The sequence below is a fragment of the Artemia franciscana genome, chromosome 3 (assembly GCF_032884065.1).
Source record: "Artemia franciscana chromosome 3, ASM3288406v1, whole genome shotgun sequence".
Classification (NCBI taxonomy): Eukaryota; Metazoa; Arthropoda; class Branchiopoda; order Anostraca; family Artemiidae; genus Artemia; species Artemia franciscana.
Window position 1 is genome coordinate 38378167 of NC_088865.1, and position 22389 is coordinate 38400555.

The 22389-nt window shown below is 34.8% G+C and overlaps 1 protein-coding gene across 3 annotated transcripts in view; it reads right to left on the reverse strand.

Annotated features, from left to right (window-relative positions):
* The window catches only part of LOC136025255 (condensin complex subunit 3-like), a 118877-nt gene that overhangs the window by 21342 nt on the left and 75146 nt on the right, over positions 1-22389 (reverse strand). For all 3 annotated transcript variants that reach the window (XM_065701103.1, XM_065701102.1, XM_065701104.1), the window contains 8 exons: positions 21532-21667; positions 18850-19092; positions 14713-14910; positions 11477-11621; positions 8028-8221; positions 4625-4798; positions 2117-2335; positions 1358-1478 (listed from right to left, as the gene is read on the reverse strand). In XM_065701103.1, the coding sequence (XP_065557175.1) occupies positions 1358-1478; positions 2117-2335; positions 4625-4798; positions 8028-8221; positions 11477-11621; positions 14713-14910; positions 18850-19092; positions 21532-21667 (1430 nt within the window). The remainder of the gene's footprint in view (positions 1-1357; positions 1479-2116; positions 2336-4624; positions 4799-8027; positions 8222-11476; positions 11622-14712; positions 14911-18849; positions 19093-21531; positions 21668-22389) is intronic.

Consider the following 22389-nt stretch of genomic DNA (forward strand, 5'->3'; position numbering starts at 1 on the left):
TAGGCTTAAAAATATTAAAACATTGAAACAGTAGTTATAAAAAAAAAAACTCTTTCGATAATATATATAATTTTTCTATATATTATCATATCGAAACGTTAATGTGAACAAGTAAATAGCATAGAATTTTGTATAATTCTTTATTCATATTCCCTGAAAACGGCTTTTAGCAGTGACTCTATGTTAGATTCGTTAATTTCATTACTTAAATTAAAGATAAATAAATAAATAATCGTACATAATTCCCAAACTCAAAATAGGTATTCAACATATGAATAGCTACTGAACATCCTCTGTTAAGTCTAATCTAAATGTTTGACGAGTTTACAGCCACACAATGTGCTTTGATTCCCATCTTAAGATGTCATCATCGACATTTAAAGATGGCAACTCTTTTGTTGACAAACAAAACTAAAAATTGTCTTAGTTCAGATTATTGACGAGTCAACAACAATTGTTAAATCACACGACGTACTTAATTGTCAGTGATTGCTTTTCATACAAACTTTGTCTCATATTAGGGTGAAAGATGAGGTTTCAACTAGTCCTACAATTAAGTGTTTAAGCACACCAGCACCCTCCCTTCCTCATCTCCGGAAGGAAATATGTGAACATGATTTCTTTCTAGATATCAACGTCCCCTCACCTTGATCCACGGCTATTTCCTTTTCACTGTTGGGAGGAGGGATCCCTTGCAATATTGCACCAGGATTTGTTACAGTTTTGAATAAAACCACACAACGTACTTGATTGCTATCTTAAGATGTCATCATCGACGTTTAAAGAAAACAATTGTTTTGTTGACATACAAAGATAAACAATGCCTTAATTTAGATTTATGACGAATTAACAGCCATTATGCAACGAGCCAAAGCGCAAAATATACTTAGCTGCCATCTTAAGATGTCCTCATCGATATCTAAAGATGACAATTCTTTGATTCCTAAACAAATATGACAATTGTCTTCGATTTAGTTTTTTGACGAACTAACAGACCTTATGCAACGAGCCAAAGCACACAAAGTACTTACCTGTCATCTTGAGGTGTTGTCATTGACATCTAAAGATGACGACTCTTTTGGTGACAATCAAAAATAACAATTGTCTTGTTCAGATTTATGACGCGTTGGATAAACAGCCATTATCCAACAAGTCAAAGCACAAAACGTATTGAATTGTGATCTATCATTTTTCTTTCGGGATTTGTCACATATTAGGTTGAAAGATAAGCTTTCAACTATTTTTTACATGAGTGTTTATGAGTATGAGTGTCAAGCACGGCAGTACCCTCCCTTCCTCATCCTCCAGAAGAGTACGTATGGATACAATTTCTTTCTAGATATCAATGTTCCCTCACCTTGATCCATGGTTGTTTCCTTTTCGCAGTTGAGAGGAGGGATCCCTTGCAAAATCACACCGGGATTTGTAACAGCTGGTTCAGAAGAGAATTCAGTTTCAGTATCCATTTCCTCGTCAGCCTGTAAATCAATTCCCTTGTTAGTCATATAAAATATTCATCAGCCATAAAAAAATATTAATAAGCCATATATGGCTGAATAATTTCTCAGCCGTTATTAGCCATATTAATCATATTATCCGTGCTTATTCTCAGTCATCACATTAACAATTTTCAGTAATTATATCTGCCATTCTCAGCCGGATATAGCCCTTTGTCAGCCGTGTCAAATATTAACAAAAACAGATTTAGGAAAAGCTTTTCACATAGTTACGCAAAATATTATGTTTTAAAACAATGCAAAGGTCCGGATTACAAATAATTATTATTTTCTTTTTATTCTTTATGGCAGTCCAAAATCAAAATAAGTTTACTTCCAAACTATTTTTTTTTTTGCGATTACAGCTTAAAGTTAAAAAATGCTCTTTTAAGCCAACAATTTCTAGTTTTCCAAGAAAGGGGGAGGGGAGAAAGGAGTCGTTCAAAGTAACTCCAAGGAGTTGTTTCTGTTTTACCTTTACTATCTACACAATAAATGCCGAAGAAAAAAGTGCAGTTGAATTCTGCAGGTTTAGTAAAAATTGTCTTTTATTGACTGAAAAACCATATATAACTTTAAAAAAATAATAAATAAGAATCACTGCATGACGGGATACTTACATCTATCCCAAAGAAAAGCTGATGCCGACTCGCAAGTTGTCGTCTACTTTGACTTGAATTCGTTGCTGTTGAGTTGGTTGTCGAGTTTGCCCGGTCGATACCAAGCGGAGTTGAGAGTAACTCAGAATCAGCCTTCTCAAGGGCCAATACCTTTTCACGATCTTCTAATTTTTTGTCAAACTTCTCAACAAGCTTGATTGATGCACGATTTGCCAAATTCTGAGTAAAAAATAAACAAAAATATCAACACTGGGAAAGATCCAATAGGCTTCAAGGCAGTACAAGGTATCAAATCCATAAAATTAGAATATGAATTACAAAGGGGGTTATATTACCCGGTTAGATAGAAGGCGGAGGGCAGAATGGGCGGGAGTCGACCTTGGTGGGTTCAGACTTAGTTTTTGAAAAGTAAATTACTTTCAGAATTGATTTTAATATTAATTTAAAATAAATTTAATTTTAACATATAATCCAATTTTAATTTAATTTAAATAAAATTAAATTTTAATTTAGAAAAATTTATTTAATTTTTTTTGTTATAGAATAGTAAACATAGCGTAAAACTAAGTTTTCACTTTAAGCAAGGAAAACCAGGAATCTGAAAATCGAATTAAAAGGACTAAGAGGCCTATTTTTTTCTTGCAATTGATAGCTATTATTAGAGTTGCAGGGGTAAATTTGGAGCTATCATTATAAACAAGAACCCATATGATTGGAAATTGAGGACCATTCGTATGCCTACTTTCTGCATTTGCCTAGTTTGTGCACTTTAAGGTCGAAAAAGTGTTTTACAAGGGAAATAATCTCAATTTGACCTAAAATTTAAACCTGAAAGTTTAATGATTTAATGTGTTTTTCTTCTAGAAAACATTAAAGTTTCAAAATTCGACAGCATCTTTTTTATATTTAAATCCACTTCGCACCGATCATTCGGTCAAGCTTCTTTTTCAAGGAATTTAGCAACTAAACAGACTGTCGCCTGTTCTTACAGTAAGTCTTGCTATGGGAGAATCGTTTCTACGTATGTGGTAAAGATGCAAGAATTCAATAATTTAAGTTGATTTAATAACTGAAAATTTAATAAATTAATTTTGCCTATATATTAATTCGATAATTTAATTTTCTTAATTATTTAACAACTGAGATTTTATGAAGATTTGAATAATTTAAATTATTAAATCAGTTTAAATTCATGTAAATAATTAAAAAAATAAGCCTTGAAAATTTAATAATTCAATTGTTTTAAAAAGCCTTAATATTTCAAAATTCGAGGAATTTAAATGTCTTTCTTTACCTTTTCTTCCACTATGTACAGATCAAATTGGGAACATAGAAACTAAACAACGTAGTCTTTATCCCTAAAACGAGTCTCCCTGCTTGAGCATCGTCTCTTTACACTGCATAAGTGTGATACGTAACCTCTTTTGACAAAGATATTACTATTGCTCTGTTGGTAGGATTATGAGTCACTATGCAGCTAATTGTAGCCAACCATTAACAAAAAAGTTATATTTAAAATTTATATTTAGTACCAAAACTTTATATTTATGAATGTCAATATCTATGGGGGCCTAGGCCAAACGGTCATGTTCCTTGGAGAACCCATTCTGATCAATTTGACTAGGACACGTGCCTACAATATAGATGTTCAATTCCTATTGGCAGAAGATTTTTCATAGAAAACTTGTATTATTATCACATGATAGTATAATTTACACCCTTATTCACACCTAACAAATTGCAGATATACCGTTTTGACAAACTGGATGCATATTGTTTCTTACCAAAAAACTAAAACAAACTGATAAGAAAAGAAGGTCCATATTTTCAAAAAAACGTCCTCTAGCAATACCCAATAAAATCCAGAAGACCCAAACACAAGTAATCACTATTTATTTCATTTATCTATTGCTTTTATTTACATATCTTCACATTACATATACTTTTGCTCTGAATAAGTTTGAGGATAAAAGCTCCACTTTTTCAAAAGAGCACAACTGGCTGACACAGCTGCACAGGCTCCTCCTCCACCTCGATATATTCAAAGAACACTATGTGCATATTTAGACATTTTCAAAACTAGGCTAGGTTCTGGAGGTTACCTTGGCCTTAAGTAGATCAAAGCCTAACTATATCATATCCAGGGAATGGGTTTAAAATACGAACAAATCTGCCCAATTTCAGAGAATTTAACGTTTGATCCGCAGAAACTTAAACAACAATTTGAATTTTTACAAATTTAAACTCTACTCAATTTTCCTCAAAAGTTTCTCTAACTTTATAGGGCAAGAATAAGCTGAAATCAACAATAATAGTTGATATCATTCAGACCCAAGTCAAATCACCCAGCATTCGCTACAATTCATTCGCCCAAGTTTAAACTTTTAAGATTCAAATCTTTAAACTTAGGTCAGATACTATTCAGACTATTTTATTTTTAATATTTTCTATTATTTGGAGACTTTCTCTTCTTTCTTTTACAAATTTTACATAATTATAAATTCATACCTGTAAGATCTGCCGAACTAAGCTTCTCATATCTTGGATACAACTTCGAGAGGGAAGTGCAGGCTGCAGCGAGTTTAAGTGTTTGATTAAAATCCTGCTTAGGAGAGAGTCTACATCATGTAATATTTCCTGACAGAATGCAAGAGTTAGGCCGTCATGAACGTTAGTATCTCCCTGTAAAAAGGAACCGAAATTTGATCGTAAAGCCATCTGTATTAAAGAAGAGAAAAGAAATTACACCCTATTCTGCCACGCACTTTTTCCTGACCAAATGAGAGTAAGTTCGTCAAGGAAGTTAGTGTCCTCCTGGAAAAGGTAGATGAGTTGGGTCGTAAAGAAGTCCAGCTGGGCAACCTGAATTAAGTTTGAGAGAAGAAGCCCCCGTTCCCGTACCCCAAAATATTTACAAGAAAATTGCAAAAGTAAGGAACGTTAGTATCTCCCTGTAAAAAGGAAACGAAGTTTGATCGTTAAGGGTTTGGGCAGAGCCGCCTGTATCAAATACAAGAGGGGTGGCCGGATTTTTCTGTACCCCGCAGTATTTACTGACAAAATGCAAGAGTAAGGTTGTCTTGAATGTTAGTGTACCCCTGGAAAAAGAAAAAAAAAGTTTGATCGTTAAGTGTTCGGGTAGAGCCGCCTGTATCAACTACAAGAGGGGTAGCCGTATTTTCCTGTACCCCACACTATTTACTGACAAAATGCAAGAAAAAGAAAGATGCTTGATTGTAAACCTGTCATGTTGAGCCCTCTGCATTAAATTTGAGAGGGGCAGCCACCCCCTCGATACCTCCCTCTCGTGCCCTGCACTATTCATGCTATTCTTGTCTTGTTGTACAAAACGACGGAATCTGTCAATTCAGCTACTAAAAAGATAATGAAAATATACTAACTGGTAAAACTTGTAATTGACACAGTAACAAATTGGAAAGACATATATACTTATTATTAGGGGGGTTCAAAATTATCTTTTCAATTTCATTTCGATTACATTTTCATTTCGTTTTGATTACAGAACGAAATGTAGTGTCACCAAAGAGATCATTTACTTTAAAAAAGTGCAAGACTTTTAAATATCCATTCGAGTGAATTTCCCAATGTCCTATAGCCATGGGTTCAATATGAAGAAAAGAAACACACAAACACATTTAAAGAACAAATAAACACACCTCCATGACCGTCCTTTCGGGAAAAACACTAAATTTTGTATTCCTAACGATAAACCTAACGATAAGGGCAAGAAACTCAGGAAACTCGGGCAAGTTGAAGTTTAATGTACTTGTAATGTGGATTTATCAAGAGACACCTCATTTTAGGCTTGTTTTCTCTTTTTTTCTCTTTCTAATCACAAAGTTCTCTGATGTTAAAACTTCAGATGGGTAACTTTAAACGTTATATATTAGAACCAGCATAAAAAGGAGACTCTTCTGATCTGTATATCGCTTTCAAACTTTCGCTTTTTGTTTCGGCTTCCATTGACGAGGCACCACTCTTTATTTCACATCTATTACCATAACCACTTTGATACTTAATATTTTGATGAATTAGGCTTTAAAACGTGTATGACACATAGATGGTATCAAGCTCTCTCTCTCTCTCTCTCTCTCTCTCTCTCTCTCTCTCTCTCTCTCTCTCTCTCTCTCTCTCTCTCTCTCTCTCTCTCTCTCTCTCTCTCTCTCTCTCTCTCTTAATTTTCCTTTTTGTTGTAGCAAAGGGGATTGATGCTCTGTTTGGCAATAAGAGGCCAAGAGTTCAAACCCAGTCGCAGCACGGTCGCTACTTCCGTTGCATTTAGCAAAAAGAGATTAAGTCACCTTTTCGCGAAAATGGGTTACAAACACCAATCGATTTCTCTTGCCAACTTCTATTGTCGGGTATAATTGTTAGGGTAATAAGTCCAGCTTTGGACTTGATGATAACTTCCAAAAAGAGAAGTGTTTTTCGGGATATTTCGTTATGCCAAAATGGAATAAGTCCAGGAGAAGATGAAAAATAAAATTAACCCGATTTGGCAAACTTGATTTTTAAAATTCGTGGACACATTCCCTGACATAATTACCCATCACTATGATCAATACTAGTAAAAATACTAAGAAAAAGGATATAGTCTGCTGATTTAGGTTTGCAGTTGTCATTTAAGGCCTAGTTGTAGTAATAGTCAATATAGCCAACATAGGGCATGCCATACACATTAGATGTGTCAGAGTAATGGTCTAAAGCAAGATGTTTAGCTGTGATTTCCTTGGGCAAATGTCCACTGAAACCTATTAGTCCTAACAATATGATAAGGAATTAGCCAGAACTTGTTATAGCAAGTCATCCAGGACCTATTACTGGTCACCTCGGGCATTTCATCTTTTTCAAAACGGGAAGACACTGTTGAGTATGAGCGGGGGTGAATTAGCAGGTTTAATAAAAAAACATGTACCGAAGAGAAAAATAAAACGTGAAACGGTTAATTGTAGACGAGAAAGAAAGACTTTCTACACTTACAGTCTCAGATTGTACGGTACTGAGCTTGAACAAGTATGACAGAAATGTTTTCCTCCAATTTTCAATTAACGAAAAAAGAGATCAAAGGTATTATTTCAAAATTACAGACTTTGGTAGTGTCCAAACTCCTGCTACCACTTACGTCCGACCAGCTAAGAACAGAGTCACCTGATTCTGAAAGTCACTTTATAAAGGAGCATATAAAGTCATTCCCATGTTAAGAATCGCGCTATTCATGTTCGCATTCGTGCAAAAAGTGTTTATCCTCGAATTATGAGTGTTGCCAAGATACACGATTTGTGTAAGAAAAAAAATATAGCGAATAAAGATGAGAAGCCAGATCCTTACCAATGTATAAAACAGTATTTTACATACATTTTAGCTTGGGATTCGAGCCTCCAGCGAACAACAGCTGTGGTACTTGTGAAGGTTTTAAAGTAAGGCTACTGCTGGACGGACTATGACGAACAAAAAGAGCTGCAGTTGTAGAAGCAAAAGAAACGCTTGAGACAACTTTTAAGTAAGCTTACGAAGATAAAAGAAAGGAAAAAGAACTTGCCAAACGATCAAATGGGGAATTATCTTTGTGGCTTGTTTTGATCACCTCTCTGATCAAATAGGGTCTAGACCTCTCACCTTTAACAGAGCTTGCCAACACCTGATGTCAAAGCAAAGTTAGTTTTCTGCAAACTGCAACTGTGGCACATTTAGCTTGATAATACAGGCACTGACTTCAACTAGCGAGAAGTCAAATAACTGTGTCTTGCACGAGGCCCAAGGGGAAACGGGTTCTAGTGAAGTGGCATGAAGGGTTTGTTTAAAAACTTTCAAAAGTTACACATGGACTCTAACACCTTGTGCTTTTCTCCCAGAAAACTGAACCAGAAAGTAATTAAATACAAATAACTACCTCAGTGTCGTCTTTGACCAGGATACTGTTTGACGTAAAGAGGACAACTTTCTTGACAATCTCATCCAAATCTACAGTAGCTAGCGGGGAATGTATAGGTGCATTAACTATGGTGTTCAAGGCAGGTTTGAAGGCTTCAGCAAAGAGTTCTTGATTCGACTTTGAAATGGTAGGGAATGTCATGAAAAATACACCTGAAAAGAAAACACCATAAAAACGTGTTAAATAAATTTTAACTTATGCTTAGCTAAAAATGTACATATAAAACATGCTTGGTAGAACTCGATGGAAAATGATCGATAGAGGGGCGTACCCGACCTAGCGCACTTCTAGTCGGAACTTCTACCTAGCGAACTCTTAAATTACGAAGCATCCAAAATATGACAAAAAAAGCAAAATATTTTCTCTAGTATAAAAGCCTATTTCGTTTGTTCACAATGCTAGGAAACAATTCACCTACTCAACAAAATTATATGTAATATACTTCAATACTTGGGTGCACATAACATACAACTGTTCAAACGTAGTTCCCAAAACACCATTCCATAAAATTCATTTTTTACCTAACAGTCCAACAAAAAATATTTTATCTATTTATTTCCTTTCAGTTTTTTTTTCAATCCTTATCCCTTCTTGTTTTTCATTCTTATTCTTTTCTGCCTTTTTGTTCTTTTCTCTTTTCCTTCAATTTTTCTCTTTCAATTTTCTCTCTTCCTTAAGTCTAGCTTTGGCATTTGTCTTACTCTAAGTGAACTTACTTCACAAGGAACAAGCATTGTGTGTAAGACTATTTGCATTAAAGAATAAATCAGAGAAAAACTACACAATAATAAGTGAGAGCCCTTCGTCCCCAATCAGCTGAATTTCGAGGTGTATCCCTGATTGGATTCACCATATACCGCGTAAAAATCCCTTCTTCTAGAAAATTACCCTTGGATAATCCCACCCTCACCGAAAGTTCTCCCAGGAAAATTTCTTGTGGACAATTCAATCCGAAAAATTCTCCTAAGCTTACTTTCATTTGAAAAAAAAAGACTTGTTTTTCATTTCATTTCTGATCATTACGTAAGTCATAGAAGTAATTCCTCCTCTAGGGAAATTTTTCCTGGGAATCCCCCTCCCATGGACATTTTCTCCTACATGAATTTGACATTTTAAAATTTCCTCCCAAACATCCCCACAAGTAAAATTGAGTCTCCAAAGAGAAAGTAAGACAAATGAAAAGAATTTCGTAAAGGAATTCCAACAAATTCCTCTGTGTAAAATTTATCCTTGACAGTTCATTTCCGGAAATTTCCCTCACCTCAGAAAATTCCTCCTTCCCGAAAAATGTCTGTATTCTTCCCTATAATAAATAGTGTATGTAAAAAAGGGGAAATTTTCATAACTTACTGGTTTTTCCCCAGGGCCTTTGGGGGGGTCATATTACCCCCAGAGGTATGGTTATTTGACCTTTCAACTACACTGAACAAAATCTATCTAAAAATTTTGATCGGAAGACTTTGAGGAAAAAGGGGCCGTGCGAGTGGGGATAGTTGCCTTTTAATCTATTGGTCACTTAAAAGTACAGTATAGCTTTTAATCTTCTCTCCCGGTCAATGACTCTTCTCTAGGACCATAGGTTCGATACGACCACCGCTGGAAAAAAAAAAAAAATTCGGATGGGAGTTTGAAACGTCTACAGTAGCGTTCTCTGATACGCTGAATCTGACGGTACGATTTTCGTTAAGATTCCTTGACTTTTAGGGGGTATTTCCCCCTTTTTCAAAAATCAGGCTAATTTTCTCAAGCTCATATCTTTTGATAGATAACTAAAATAAACTAAATGAACTTTATATATTTGGAATCACCATGAAAAAAATAGTTCTTTTAATGTATCTATTGGTAAAAGTCTGTTTTTTAGAGTTTCAATTATTGTTGGGCGGAGTTGGCCCTTATTTACAGTTCGTTACCACCAAATATTTGAAACTCGACTCGTTCCAATTCCAACAAACTATTGTTGATCTCGTTTAGAATATTGCTAGCTCTACCGGAAAACGTCCCACTGTCACTATTGCCAGTAGTTTTCAATTCTTAAATTTAAGAGCCACTTTAAAGTTTAGGCGCCACTAGATTTCTATTATACCCCAAGATACCCCCCCCCCACCCTCTTCATCCGAAATTGCGAACTTTTTCGGTATTTTCGTTGAAAAATTGCCTATTCGATACTCTCATTGAAAAAACAACAATATATCCCCCCGCCCTTAGATTAAAAAAATATATATTTATCCCCCTCCCTTCCGCCACTAGTTTTAGTCATGCCGTCACACAAGCGCATTGAAAAACTTTTTGCGAATTATATTGCGATTATGGGAGACCTATTGCTGTGAAGCTATTGCTCTGACTTGTTGGTAACTTCCTTTTCCACGTACTATGGTATGTCCCATTTCTGAACCAAATTTTCGCTACTGTTTAATATTTATACTTTGCTTTTAACAAAGAATTTGTCGCACTTAGTGCAAATCTAGTTTAGTAAATCCAGCTTTACAAATGTGCAAATCCAGGTTCATAGGTGAACCTGGATGTTCATAGGTGAACCCAGGTTGTTCACAGGTGAACCCAGGTTGTTCATAAGTGAACCCAGGTTGTTCATAGGTGAACCCAGGTTGTTCATAGGTGAACCCAGGTTGTTCATAGGTTCATAGGTGAACCCAGGCTGTTCATAGGTGAACCCAGGTTGTTCATAGGTGAACCCAGGTTGTTCATAGGTGAACCCAGGTTGTTCATAGGTGAACCCAGGTTGTTCATAGGTGAACCTCCATCTATCATAGATGAATCTGTAGAGGTAGTAGCCAAATCCATAAAAAAAAAAAAAACTTGTCAGTTGGCGAAAAAAAGTAACCAAGAATATTCCCTGCCTCTTCCCCTTACGTTAGTGGATGGATACCCTGAGCTTCCCAAAATTCTTAGGTTTCCTTTATCTTTTCCTGTAGTTCATAATACTTTTCATCCAAAACAACAGTTTTTCCTATTTAGCAAATTTCCTGTTAGTAGTAGGTGACAATCAGAATCTAAAACAGGTTTTTAAATCCTCTCAAGCTAGTGAAGGGAAGATATTTTTCTTATAGATACAGATACTTCTGACAGTGTTGCCAGATGGTGACACAAAACATAAGACAGAGCCTTTGAAATCACCAGCCAAATAAGCCAGACAACGTTTTTTATATGCAAACACAAGCCCTGGCCACAACACAAATACAGGGTATCACAAGCCATTTACCCGTCAGTCACTATCAAAATAAGCCAGTCTGGCGGAAAATAAGCCAATATGGCAACACTGCTTCTGAATGCCAATTTCACACTACCTCTTAAAAAGTAGACAGAAGCTATTGTAGCTGAAGCTATTGAAAAATACAAAAATAGTTCGTAATACAAAACAAGAATCCTTTTAAACGGTGAAAATAAGTTACCAAGAATATGTCCAGCCTCTTCCCCTGAAGTTAATGGGTGATACCATTGCAGCAAAAGTCTTGATAAGAGCACAGGCGACCGCATCCGTCCAGCCAAAAGCACCTTGCACAAACCTTCGATTACTATTTTCTGCATATCTGAAGACTAAAACAGAACAAACATACATTTTAGTAAATGCCAATGCAACATATGGTGTATATACAACATGCAACATATTGTATACAACACACGACATACTGTATATAACATATGTTGTCAGTGTATTTATTATCTGTGGTTCCACAAGTAGTCTTTATTCCCAGTTGGATTATTACAATTTTGGAGGAGTATTCCATATTTTACAATTCTAAACAAGTCTCACATAAAAAAAGATCACTTTTTTCACATAAATGTGTATGTGCAAACATTTAAATAAATACAACACCACTCCCTGACATGGATGCAGTTGGTGTCCTATCTCTGCTTGAATTTTTATGCGAATCAGTCAAAAAAGAAACTAAAAAACTATTTTTCGAAAACAAACTGTTATTTCCAAAATTGTTCAGGGTGTTGCACTATTGTTGGTTTTCAGGTTGTGCCTTTTTTCGAAAATGTCCTACTAAATACGGCTCCAACTATACCCCACTTAATTATATAAAAAGGCGAAAAAAATCTAGGATATGGCATTGAGCTCAATCTTTGAATTACAACGAATAACAAGTTAATTTTAGCAAATAAATTACAATTAGTACAGTTCATAATTAATATAGAATAACCAATATAATGTGAAGAAATAAGTGTTATTAATATAGTATAATTTTATTAATAAATTAGTTAATCCCGGCTCCTTCTGAGAGTCATCACTTATACAAATTTTAAAGAGGGAATTCCGCATATGAATTGTGCATTTCGTCATTTAATTCATTAGTTTTTTTTTGTAGACCCAGTTTCAATAGATCAAAAAGGTCTTAGAAGAGTAAAACTTGATCCTAGAAGAAATTAGAATAGAGATACAATTACTATGTAACCCATTATCCTTCTTTTTTCTTTTTTACTGTATTCACTAACCAGAAAATGGTAAGTCTGGTCAATAGACTGTCTACCTGTTGCCAGGCCTGCCGATTATTAGTCTCCCGTAAAAACGATAATTTGTAGGGTTGGTGGACGCAATAAAAATAAATTACAAAAATGAAACAATTTATAACAACATCGGTAAATTAATTAAACTCTTGAGGAACAATGTGTCCTCTAGTTTAGTGATTACAATTTCTCTTTCACCACTTTGTGGTTTCAACTTATCTATATGAATAGTATACAGTAGCGGGCCTCTATAGCAACAAATACAGTAATAAGCTGAATAGCTTAGCAGTGATGATTCTGACTTTTATTGCACTTGAGACAAAATTTTTATTAGCCCCCCCCCCTGTCTCTAAAAAATTGTCAGGTCAAATTAAAAAAAAATATTTATCAATAGAATTTTTATTTATTAATAAAACTTTTCATTTAAATAAATCTGACTTTTCTCACACTTCATCCTCTGCAACATCATTAATTATCACGTCCCAATTGATTGCTCCTAATCTTTGCGTTCCTAAAATTTCAAAAATTACAAAATGATTACAATCACTAGATTATTTATTTGGAATTTTGCGCCTATAGATTTCTGCACCCGTGGCAAGTGTCCCCTCTACCCCCCCTGCCATAAAGCCACCTTTATAGCCTAGTTATCTATAATTTGTCCAGTGGTAGTCGTCTTGAAAAGAACTAATAATAAGCAAATATATCAAAGTACCAAGGACAGTGTAAATGAAACCAGACTGCTTAAATCTGTTAAGTGGAAACTGACACAACCATATATATCTTGAATATTCGAAAAGATTTTGAAGTATAGTTAGCATAGCATAGCTTGGCACGAGTAAATATGGGTATCAATGCCAATTCAACTTTAAAATGACAGGATATAGTTTCAAAATAATGAAAAAAGGACATGAGTAAAATCATTTTCTAAGAGAATCAAAAGAAGCGAAGTGAGTGAGTGAAGTGAGACTTAAAAGTGAAAATACATACAAACATATATAAAGAGAAATAAAAGAACATGAGTAAAACACAGAACAGTCCTTACCCCATTTTCTAAGACAGTTAAAAGAAGCGAAGTGAGTGAGTGAAGTGAGACTTAAAAGTGAAAATACATACAAACATATATAAAGAGAAATAAAAGAACATGAGTAAAACACAGAACAGTCCTTACCCCATTTTCTAAGAGAGATAAAAGAAGCGAAGTAAGTGAGTGAAGTGAGACTTAAAAGTGAAAATACATACAAACATATATAAAGAGATATAGAAGAACATGAGTAAAACACAGAACAGTCCTTACCCCATTTTCTAAGAGAGTTAAAAGAAGCGAAGTGAGTGAGTGAAGTGAGACTTAAAAGTGAAAATACATACAAACATGTATAAAGAGAAATAAAAGAACATGAGTAAAACACAGAACAGTCCTTGCCCCATTTTCTAAGAGAGTTAAAAGAAGCGAAGTGAGTGAGTGAAGTGAGACTTAAAAGTGAAAATACATACAAACATATATAAAGAGAAATAAAAGAACATGAGTAAAACACAGAACAGTCCTTACCCCATTTTCTAAGAGAGTTAAAAGAAGCGAAGTGAGTGAGTGAAGTGAGACTTAAAAGTGAAAATACATACAAACATATATAAAGAGAAATAAAAGAACATGAGTAAAACACAGAACAGTCCTTACCCCATTTTCTAAGAGAGTTAAAAGAAGCGAAGTGAGTGAGTGAAGTGAGACTTAAAAGTGAAAATACATACAAACATATATAAAGAGAAATAAAAGAACATGAGTAAAACACAGAACAGTCCTTACCCCATTTTCTAAGAGAGTTAAAAGAAGCGAAGTGAGTGAGTGAAGTGAGACTTAAAAGTGAAAATACATACAAACATATATAAAGAGAAACAAAAGAACATGAGTAAAACACAGAACAGTCCTTACCCCATTTTCTAATAGAGTTAAAAGAAGCGAAGTGAGTGAGTGAAGTGAGACTTAAAAGTGAAAATACATACAAACATATATAAAGAGAAATAAAAGAACATGAGTAAAACACAGAACAGTCCTTACCCCATTTTCTAAGACAGTTAAAAGAAGCGAAGTGAGTGAGTGAAGTGAGACTTAAAAGTGAAAATACATACAAACATATATAAAGAGAAATAAAAGAACATGAGTAAAACACAGAAGAGTCCTTACCTCATTTTCTAGGAGACTAATAAGAAATTCCGATATGTCCGGAGTCTTCTTGCTATCTGTCAATGATGGAAGAGTGTTCATAGATTCCTCATTGTCAGCATCACAATTGAACAAATTGACCCCATAAAGACAAACGAGGTCAAACAGAATTTTAATTGCTGTTAGGCGAATCACAGGAAATGGGTCGACTCTTGCAAACTATAAAATTCATAAAATTAGGCATTAATAACAACAACTGACTTAGAAAAATTCTACAAAGGGAATGAACACAGACGAGAGGCGAAAATACAGCTGTTTTGATGGTTTGTCAGTTTTTCATTATTTCTTTTTTTATCAGGTAAATATTTTTCATATGGTCTTATCAGATGTTAAAACAGACGCAAAATGCCTTTTAGTATTTTCATAGGCTAGTGCTCTGATGATCCCTATTTGAACACGCAGAGTCATGGGTTTGCTTTACTTTCCTTTCTTTTTTTATTTATAGTTTACCTATATTTTCATTTACATTGCTAGCACTAAAAGAATATTAATTGGTATTAATATTCATCTGCATTAGGTGCTAATTTTCTGTGTTCAGTACACAAGACTAGTTGCCAAGACATTGTCTGTTTTCTTTGATGAAGGGAAATCACGTTAGGGCACGCCCTCATTCAAGTAAATGTGTGTTTTGTATCATTAAGCAGTAGTGTCAATTCACGGAAATTAGGGAACGGGAAATGCCTTTTTCAAACCTAGAGTGAGACAAAGGCAATTTTTTTGAATATTCATCAAGGAAAGTACTTAAAACGGCCATTTTTTTAATGAGAATTCCCCAAAAAAAGGTATTTTTCTAAACTTAAACAAGAAAGTCCCTGGGGCCAATCTCTCCGCGAGCAAATATCAAATTAAATCCCCTCCCCTATACTTTGGAAAATGCTTCAATTGTACCATCATTTGAAAACAATTGAAAAAAACTTTTCTTCCCCCCTCTAAATTTTCATGAAGTGGCTCACCTGATCATTAAATGTTTTTCTTATTAATATACTTTTTTTTAACTATTTAAACTTTCACTTCAAATAGTTTTGAAGTAAAATAACACAGTTTGGATGCAAACACGTCTATAAGAGGGTTTGTGGGAACTTAAAAACGGGTTCCCCTCCAAATCCTAAGCTCTCTACTATTTTTCCTTTTTTATCATATTATCGATCACTCTATACAGAGGAATCTATCGATTCCTCTGTACACATTTATTGCATATTCTATGCCTGAATGTACTTATTTTTCAAACAATATATTCAGATTTTTAGTCCCATTGGTTTTAAAAATAAAATAGCATTGTTTGGAAGCACACCCCTTTACATGAGGGTACGGTTTTAACAACCGACACTTCGATATCCCTACTTTTGATGCTATTTTTCCAATTTTTTTTTGTCATAGTATTATTGTCTCTCTGGTTACAATCATTACAACTTCAATGGTTTAACTAAATTTTTTTCTAAGCAATATATTTAAGCTTTAGAGGGTTAGGTCGAAAAATTAGACCTCGTGTCGGAAAAGCACATCAAGACAAAGAACTATGTAAGCTACTAAATATCTTTTGGTGTTAAAACTGACACAGCGAACCCAAGGGTCGATCACTCTCAACGACTTTAGAATTCCACTTTGAGTGTATCTCCAAAAGCCACTTATTTCACCTCACTCGATACACTTCCACCAAGGCCCTTCTCTTCGTGTTGCAGATGGCACATTTCACAGTAATCGTGGCACACTTCCGCAAGGCGTGGCACACAATCACCTTGTATACACTATATTTTAAAGTGGGTAACCCTTCACAGGAATCATTCACGTTGCGATACCGATTTTAAAATAAATGAACTCTCTTATCAATCAAATACTTAAATAACAAGGGGAAGGTTAAAAAATAAAATCTATAAGATAATTACTTATTAGTTGTTTTTCTCTTGTTTTATTGATCTGTCTCGGGTCTTGTTACCACCCTTTTGTCCTGCTGTTATTTAGGCTGTTTTTGATGTTTTTTTCTTTTTTGTTGGTCGGATGTCTACCGTAATGTGGTAAGTTGTTCTTATTCTTATTTCTTTTTGGTTGCCAAGTCTTTAATTTCGATTAAAGATCCACTTATTTGTTTATTTCATTAACTAAATTTTTCGTTTTAACCTGTGCGTTACGAATTTGCCTCTCTGCCAGATATTTCTAACTATTTATTCATTACAATATATTATGTGTAATAAATGAACCTGAGTCAGCGAGAATTAATAAGAGATAACTAAAACACAATTCCTTTCTCGCCGTCTCGAAAAAAAAAAAAGAATGACAAGACACAATTTCAAAAGTACTAATCACTCTCTACTAAAAAGTACTAATCCTCTCTACTAATCACTTTAACAATAAACAACACATTGACACAACGCAAAACAGCGTATTATCAACAGAAAAACCAACAACACACCATTTCTAAAGTATCCTCTCCACTAATCACTTTATCAATAAACAACACATTGATACAACGCAACACAGCGTCTTATCAACAGAAAGAACAACTACACAATTTCTAAAATATCTTCTCCACTAACCGTATCAAAACCAACACATTAACATGGCACACAACACAACGTATTACTAGCCCAAAAAACAACAACACATAATTTATCTCCACTATCCTCTCCGCTAAAGTATGTTTATTAATAAACAACACATCAACACAACACACAACAGAATAAAACGTTTTATCAACATAAAGTACCTCCTCTACTAGCCATATTATCAACAGACAACATATTAGCACAACACGAAGCACAACACAAAGCAATCTCAACACATAGAACAATAACACACAATTTCTAAAGTATTCTCTCTCTTCTAACCGTATGATCAATAAACAAACCATTAAAGCAACACACAGCACAACTTATTCTCTACACACAGAACAACAACATGCAATTTCTGAACTATCCTGTCCACTAGCCGTATTATCAACAAACAACACATTAACATAACATAACGTATTATCGACACAAAGAACAACGACATACAATTTCTAAAGTATGCACTCCACTAACTGTATCATCAACAAACAACACATTAACACAACATAACGTATTATCAACACAAAGAACAACGACCCGCAATTTTAAAGTATACACTCCACTAACCATATCATCAACAAACAACACACTTAACATAACACAACGAACAGCGAGACACAATTTCTAAAGTATACACTCCACTAACCATATCATCAACAAACAACACACTTAACATAACACAACGAACAGCGAGACACAATTTCTAAAGTATACACTCCACTAACCATATCATCAACAAGCAACACACTTACCATAACACAACGAACAGCGAGAGACAATTTCTAAAGTATACACTCCACTAACCGTATCATCGACTAATATGCCTGTCCAGTCTGGCACGCTGCTCTCACAAAAGATCAAACTAACAAACTTGGGGGAGTACAAAAGCGTGCATTGCGAGTGATTTTGGGGAATACACTGTTACCTTATGAAGAATGTCTTGTTCTGTCAGGTCTAACAACGCTTGAAACAAGGTGGCACGAACTTTTAATGGGCTTCGGACATGGCCTTCTCTAATCACAGAAGCATTGCGATATCCTACCACCGAATATTACACAAAACAAGCACGACATCCGGCACCGCAACAAGCTACAGCCATACAACCCCGGAGCAACATAGCGATACAGGAAATCATTCCACAATATTTCCCCACTCATTTTAATTTATAGTCTTATATATTGGGATTATTTATTTTGATATTCCGGAATAAATTATTTGTAATTAAAAAAAGAAAAAATCAACAAACAACACATTAACACAACACACCTTATTATCAACGCAGAAAACAAAATATACAATTTCTAAAGTATGCACTCCACTAAACGTATCATCAACAAACAACACAATAACACAACATAACATATTATCAACACAAAGAACAACAACACACAATTTCTAAAGTATACACTCCACTATCCGTATTATAGAGATCAATTGAATTATATTCGCTGACCTAGCTTGAATATATGAGTGAGCTGATTAGGTTTGATAACAAAATTCTATCCTCTCAATAAAGAGGATAGCAGTTCAAATAATAATAATCAGAAACACTAACCTCAATCATCATGGAAGAGTGATCCTGTGCCAGTTGCTCAGAAAGAGTGCAATATATCCCCATGTCTTGAATAGCAGCGTGTCTCACCTCTGGATCGCTATGTGAAACACATTGTAGGATAAACATATCGAAAAAACTTTGGATTCCGGGGGAAAGGGATTTAATCTGGGGAAATCGAAGGATCTCGCCAATGATCTCTAGACATTTGGATAAGGTTTCTGGGTCTCTTCTTTCCTCACCTTCCTAGAAAAAAAAATTCTTGACAATCACTAGACATAAACTAAATAAATTATGTGGTAAATAATAACAATGTAAAAGTATTCTGCAGAGCCCTCCCCATTGCTAGACCAGGGACTCTAAGAGAGTACGCAACACACCACTGTCTGGTATTCAGAATCAACAACTGCTGTTCACTTTTTACTAGCTTGACATTTATTTTTAACAAATTTAATTTAAGCAACTAGCAACACGAGATAGGCCTAATAGCAATACCAGACAGAGCAATACCCTACTAGCAATACCCAGATAGGCCTAGACCAAGACATAGACCCATTGTTAGGACTCTAAGAGAGTACACAACACACCACTGTCTGTTATTCAGAATCAACAGCTACTGTTCACTTTTTACTAGCTTGACATTTATTTTTAATAAATTTAATTTAAGCAACTAGCAATACGAGATAGGCCTAATAGCAATACCAGAGAGAGCAATACCCTACTAGCAATACCCAGATAGGCCTAGACCAAGACATAGACCCATTGTTAGGACTCTAAGAGAGTACACAACACACCACTGTCTGGTATTCAGAATCAACAACTACTGTTCACTTTTTACTAGCTTGACATTTATTTTTAGCAAAATTTAATTTAAGCAACTAGCAACATGAGCGTTCGGTTACCTTTAAAGGTTTGGATAAAGATGGAATTTCTCTACGAAACTTCTGAAACGCATCATAGCCTAGCCATGAAAATTAAATGAAATACTGAACTCTTGTACATGAGCAAAGTAATAGCTGTTGCAATTTGAATTCGGGCTTCATCTAATAAGTAATATTTCTCTGCCACTTTTACGAACAACAGACTAATTATAGTTATACGATTTTGCGTGTTGAAATAATGCTTTGCGAGTCAATATTATAATCCTTAGTCGATATTATAATCCTATATTCCATAGACTAAAGATGATGACCTCCAGCCAATGATTCAGCTCCACTGATTTTGCATTTCATTTGGAAATTAGAGGCTATAGTTCTGGCACATTTATTAAATAAAAAAAAACAAGTTTTTTTTAACTGAATGTAAGGAGCGACATTAAAACTGAAAACGAACAGAAATTACTCCGTATATGAAAGCGGCTGTTCCCTCCTCAACACCCCGCTCTTTATGCTAAAGTTTGACTCTTTCTCTCAACTCTACTTTTTAAAACAGTAAAAAACGTTTTTTTTGGAGTTTCGGTTACTATTGAGCCGGGTCGCTCCTTACTACAGTTCGTTACCGAGAACTGTTTGATAAATCCTTTACTAACTCCTTTTATTTGGGTCATAGTTTAGCCATGAAAATTAAATGAAAGATTGAACATTCATATATGGGCAAAGTAGTAGCTGTTGCAACCTGAATTGGGGTTTCAGCTAACAAGTAATACTTCTCTACTCCTTTTATGAGCAACGGATGAATTGTAGTTGTACGTTTTGTGAGTTATAATCCTGCGAGCGATTCAATGCCCGGTAGTGCATTTAAAACAATATTTTGTGTATAGGTTCTTTATTGACTGTGTTAGAGGTATTATCACTCGATTATCCCCACGAAGCGACAAGGGCTTTGGGAGGACTCCTTCTAACTAGAATGTGGTAAATTATCAGAATTAATGACACACGTATATTTTTTTTTCAGAATACTAAATCTAAAAAAAAAATTCTCCAATCTCGGAATTTAAATGAAGATTGAACATTTATGCACGGTAAAAAAAACAGTTATTGCTACAATATTTCAAATCTTTAACAGAAAATAGCCGAAGTGTGTACTGGTAAAATAACACCTTTTGTTGTTTTTTAAATCTTAGAATAAGACTAAGACCACGAATTATTTATGCTTACGCAGATTCCTTACTTCAATATTTTTGGAAACCTCAAAAGCCATCAGATAAGATGATTTAGTTTCCTAAAGGTTGACGATATCCAATGACATTGCACGGGCGGAGAGTTATCCAATCCAATGGGCGAGTTTTGTTAGATAGTCAATGTAATTGAAAAACATTTCGGTTCTTGTGTTTTGCTAGGAGTGAGGTATCAAACAGTTCGTGGTAACGAACTGTAGTAAGGAGCGACCCGGCTCAATAGTAACCAAAACTCTAAAAAAATGGATTTTTGATACCAATAGCTACATCAAAAGACTCGCATTTTAATGCTGATTTTAGATTTTTCTGGTGAAACCTAATCTGTGCTACAGCCGTCAAAAATCGTTCGTTGACTTTAATTGATAATAACACCTAATTTTTTCTTTGTTTTCTTCTCTTTAGTGGTCAGAAAATGCCGAAGTTGACATATTGATAAAATCACAAAATAACAGAAAAAAGGAGGTTACTTACAAGGAGGTTAACAGAAAAAAGGAGGTTACTTACAAGGAGATTAACAGACAAAAGAAGTTACTTACAAGGAGGTTAACAGAAAAAAGGAGGTTACTTACAAGAGGTTCCCGTATATCTGCGACAATTTCAAGTAAGTCTGTAGTCTTCTTATCGCAACCAGTTTCAAGTCCCCAATAACAACGGACCAAGGGCCGAGCTACACGACTATTGACACCTTCGTGAAGCAAAAGGTCCCTAAATAAAAACATAAAAGATGCATATCAACTAATAGTTAAAATTTAATTACAGATGACGCAAATTTTGATATTGAGAAATAAAGGAAAAATAAGGTAGCCAAGGCGTCAATTAAAGAGGCCTTCTTTAAAAAATGACATGTATTTATTGAAAACATAATTTCTATTTCCCCCTTTCTATAACAAGATTTACAGCAAATTTTATACGATAATATGCTTTTCAGGCACATAAGTAGGACTTTTAGGGGATAGGGGCACAAATGCAAAAAAAACATCGAAAGTAGGCAATTTATGGGAAAAAAGAGTTCATAGAACAAATATCAAGATTTTGTCAGAACATAGATGTTAAGATTTCCTCCCCTTGCGTATGTGCGTGATACTTTTTTTTTTTTTGGAAATAGAATCATTAACAGATATACGAGCAATACCTCATACAACAGACAAGAATTTCCCAAAGACGCGATAAGGTCAATGGCATTACACTCAGCCTGAGTAAAAGTGGTGATAGCTCCCGGAAGTTTAGAGCCGATGACTCGCAGCACCTACAATGTCTCAATTTTTTCAGACAGGGTTGCCAACTCCAGTTCAGCTGACAAGGGACAACAGATACATCACTTTGTGTTTTTGCCATTTCAGGATTTAAGTTAAACTCTGTATCTTCTCTCTTCAGAATTAAACTAAGTAATCAAATTTCCATCAAAAGAAAAAAAAATTGTGTGTTAA